This window comes from Frankliniella occidentalis, unplaced genomic scaffold (assembly GCF_000697945.3).
Source record: "Frankliniella occidentalis isolate FOCC.00 unplaced genomic scaffold, Focc_3.1 Scaffold2681, whole genome shotgun sequence".
NCBI lineage: Eukaryota > Metazoa > Arthropoda > Insecta > Thysanoptera > Thripidae > Frankliniella > Frankliniella occidentalis.
This window is the reverse complement of record NW_026269759.1, coordinates 3,223-6,436: the sequence shown is the minus strand read 5'-3', so window position 1 is coordinate 6,436 and position 3,214 is coordinate 3,223. Positions and strand designations below refer to the sequence as shown.

At 54.6% G+C, this 3,214-nt stretch overlaps 1 protein-coding gene across 1 annotated transcript; it reads right to left on the bottom strand.

Moving 5' to 3' along the window:
• Positions 1-307: 307 nt before the first annotated feature.
• Positions 308-3,174, bottom strand: LOC113213756 (heat shock-related 70 kDa protein 2-like). The gene is made up of 8 exons (XM_026432919.2): positions 3,057-3,174; positions 2,459-2,671; positions 2,237-2,385; positions 2,031-2,160; positions 1,706-1,956; positions 1,368-1,625; positions 940-1,284; positions 308-825 (listed from the first exon to the last, which is right to left on the bottom strand). Exons 1-8 carry the CDS (start codon positions 3,067-3,069, stop codon positions 502-504), a joined length of 1,683 nt encoding a protein of 560 aa, XP_026288704.1. The 5' UTR covers positions 3,070-3,174; the 3' UTR covers positions 308-501.
• Positions 3,175-3,214: the final 40 nt, after the last annotated feature.

The following is a 3,214-nucleotide window of genomic DNA, read 5'->3' as shown; positions in this document are numbered from 1 at the left end:
CCGATGTTGAGGCCGGGTGGAGACTCTGCGTGTTTGTTTTAGGACACGTACCTAATGTCGTCGGTATTTTTACTTTCCTTGCAAAAAAAGAAGTAACTTAAGAAGTGTATATTTGTAGAATTTACTCCAGCAAGCCCGCGCACTGCGCAGACGGTAAGTAACACCTGGAGTACATCGCTGTGTACACACGGAGTTCACTCGGAGTACTGTCAGCCCGGAACACTGGAGCACACCACACACCAGTTGTCGACCGCTCGACTAAACTTCTGCATTTATATTCTTTTCGTCCAAACATAAAACGGCGAAATATGGCCATAACGCAGAGTGCTTTATTACAAGAATTACAAGAATTCTGAGGCAGTAGACAGATTAAAGTGGGGTCACACAGATGAACTCACAAATCTCCACAGAGCACGACTAAAAAAAATCCAACTTACAAGATAGAATTAAAAATAAAGAGTTCTGTGAATAAAATAAGATTATCGTTCTAAAGAAACATATCTAGGACAGGCGTTGGCGTTTCCTCTGGATATCCTCATTGACCTCCCGCAGAGCGTCCTGGTCCTCGCGTCTCAAGCGTCTGGCCTTCTCGATCATTGCCTGTATGTCGTCCTCGCTGAGGTATGCCTCCTGCGGCGTGACTCGCACCTGCACCTGGCGCCCAGAGGTGGTCTCCACGCACGTCACCGTCAGCAGACCGCTCGCGTCGATCTCGAAAGTTACATCGGTCTTTGCCTGCCCCGCGGGTAAGCGAGGAACTGCTATCCTGTATTCCTTGTTCAGGTAATAGTTGTCCTTGACTAGAGGTCTCTCTCCTTGGTATATCTGGCGACAAGACACTAAGGTAAGAAGCGGGTAAGAAGAAAACGACGGATGTATGACGGGATAAAACCTACAAGATGGTCACACCAGATTTTATAAGCATATAGACTAGCTCACCTTTGAACCCAGTTCCAGCTGATTGTCTTCAAAGGTCACGTACGTCCGTGTATTCTTGCAGGGGATAGGCGTATTCCTCTTGATGACGCGGCTGAATTTCCCGCCGACCGAAAATACGCCCAGGGAGAGGGGCGTCACATCGCGGAGCTTGACCATCCCGTCGAAGAACTTGTCGCCGGTGAGCACGGCGGCGTGCACTGCCGCGCCGTACGCCACCGCCTCGTCCGGGTTGATGGACTGGCGGAGCTCCTTGCCGCCGAACATGTCCCGGAGCAGCGCGCGCACCTTGGGGATGCGGGTGGAGCCGCCCACCAGCACCACCTCGTCGATGTCCCCTCGAGTCACCTGGGGGACACGCACCAACGACGGCATGATCACGGCCCTGGACATCGGAGCGCGAGAAGAAACGAACGGCGGCGTCCTTTTACCTTTGCATCGGTCAACACCTTCTCGCTGACCTGGATGGTCTTCAAGAATAATGAGGAGCAAACGTTCTCGAAAAGAGACCTCGAGATGGTCGTCTGGTACCCCTTGTTGAGCCGCGAGAGGAAGACGGAAAGAGGCGCCTGCGGAACGGTGGACAGCTTGCGCTTGACGAGCTCGCAAGCCTGGCGGAGGTCCTGCATCGCCTGCTTGTCCTGCATCAATGTCTTCTTCTTGGCCGCAGTCAACGTTTTCTTCAAGTCCTGAGGATAAGAAAAGACGGCTCAAGATTGTATTCCAAAGGGCTTGCGGAGGACTGTCGAGGTCTGCACCTGCACCTCACCTCGAGGCAGTGCTCGAGCAGAAGCACGTCGAAGTCCTGGCCGCCCAGGTGGGTGTCGCCGCCCGAGGCCAGGACCTGGAAGGAGCTGCCGCTGATCTTCATCACGGACACGTCGAAGGTCCCGCCGCCCAGGTCGAAGATGAACACGGTCTTCGACGGGCCAACGTCCTTTTTGTTGTCCAGGCCGTAGGCGATGGCGGCTGCCGTGGGCTCGTTGATCATGGCCAGCACCTCCAGCCCGGCGATCCTACCTGTGGGCGGGGAGGACGAGTGAGTAGAGGAGAACTACGGTCTAGACTAGCATGTCACATATCGGCGCACTCACAAGCGTCCTTGGTGGCCTGGCGTTGCCGCTCGTTGAAGTAGGCGGGCACGGTGACCACGGCCTTGGACACACTCTGCCCCAGGGCGGCCTCGGCCGTTTTCTTCAGGTCGCGCAGCACCATGGCGGAGATCTGCAAGAGAGGGAATTAAGGCGGTTAGTCGTCGGCGACCTGGTCACATGAATGGGGGTGGGTGGACTCGGCTCACCTCCTCCGGTGCGAAGGTGTCGTTGCGTTCGCCGATCTTCACCCTGATCCTCGGCACGCCGCCGTGCTCCTCCACCTCGAAGGGCCACACGCTCTTGTCCTCCTGGATGCTCCGGTCGCTCCACTGGCGGCCGACGAGCCGCTTGGCATCTGCAGCAGAGGAACAGAGATGTTTGGGGTTCATGGTGGACCGGGAGGGGAGGGGCTCACCTCAGACACGCACCGAACACCTGGTTGGCGGCGGGCAGGTCCTTGGCCGCATCGCCGACGAACGACTGGCCGTCCAGGAAGCCGACGATGCTCGGCGTGGTGCGGCTCCCGTTGTCGTTGGCTAAAATCTCCACTTTTCTCCTTCGGCACACCCCCACCACCGAGTACGTGGTGCCCAGGTCGATGCCAACAGCAACCCCGTCACCATCGGGCAAGTCCAAGTCATCTTTGACATGAGAAAACAAAATACTGCTTTCATCGGAGATGTCATAGATTTCATTCGAAAAATTACGTATGAATTACATCGCAACATAACCTCAGCATCATTTTATTCGTTTTATGCATTCATCATTCTTATCAAATTATATTATTGTAGGTGGTGTTCGACAATACAACGTGACAAATCTACAGTACATTCAGTACAACGGACGAAAGCAGCGTCACTTGTGTCTTGTGTTTCCTTTCGGCAAGGTAAACAATATCACCTTGCCCAAAACGGCGGGACCTAACCTAACCGCATTCTTCAACTTCGACTGTTAGCTCGGGTTTTGGGGATCGCTGTTTTCTAGACATGTAGGTTTGTGGGACATAATCAAGACTGTAGAACTGACCTCTCAGGGACATAACGCCTGCAGCAAGGTCTTAACTCTACTGTCTCTGCAACACACTCCACTGATAGCGCTTCTGGAACGCCGAGCAGTCGTCACGCCACTGAGTCTGGCTGGCCGGAGAGTGAGTGAAACGTGAAACGATCCTACCGGGGGGGGGG

Coding starts and splice junctions, on each gene's coding strand:
- LOC113213756 (XM_026432919.2), bottom strand. Junction 2,386..2,458: donor CGCCGCCAACCAGGTGTTCG/GTGCGTGTCTGA, acceptor CCTCTGCTGCAG/ATGCCAAGCGGCTCGTCGGC. Junction 1,626..1,705: donor TGCTCGAGCACTGCCTCGAG/GTGAGGTGCAGG, acceptor TCTTATCCTCAG/GACTTGAAGAAAACGTTGAC.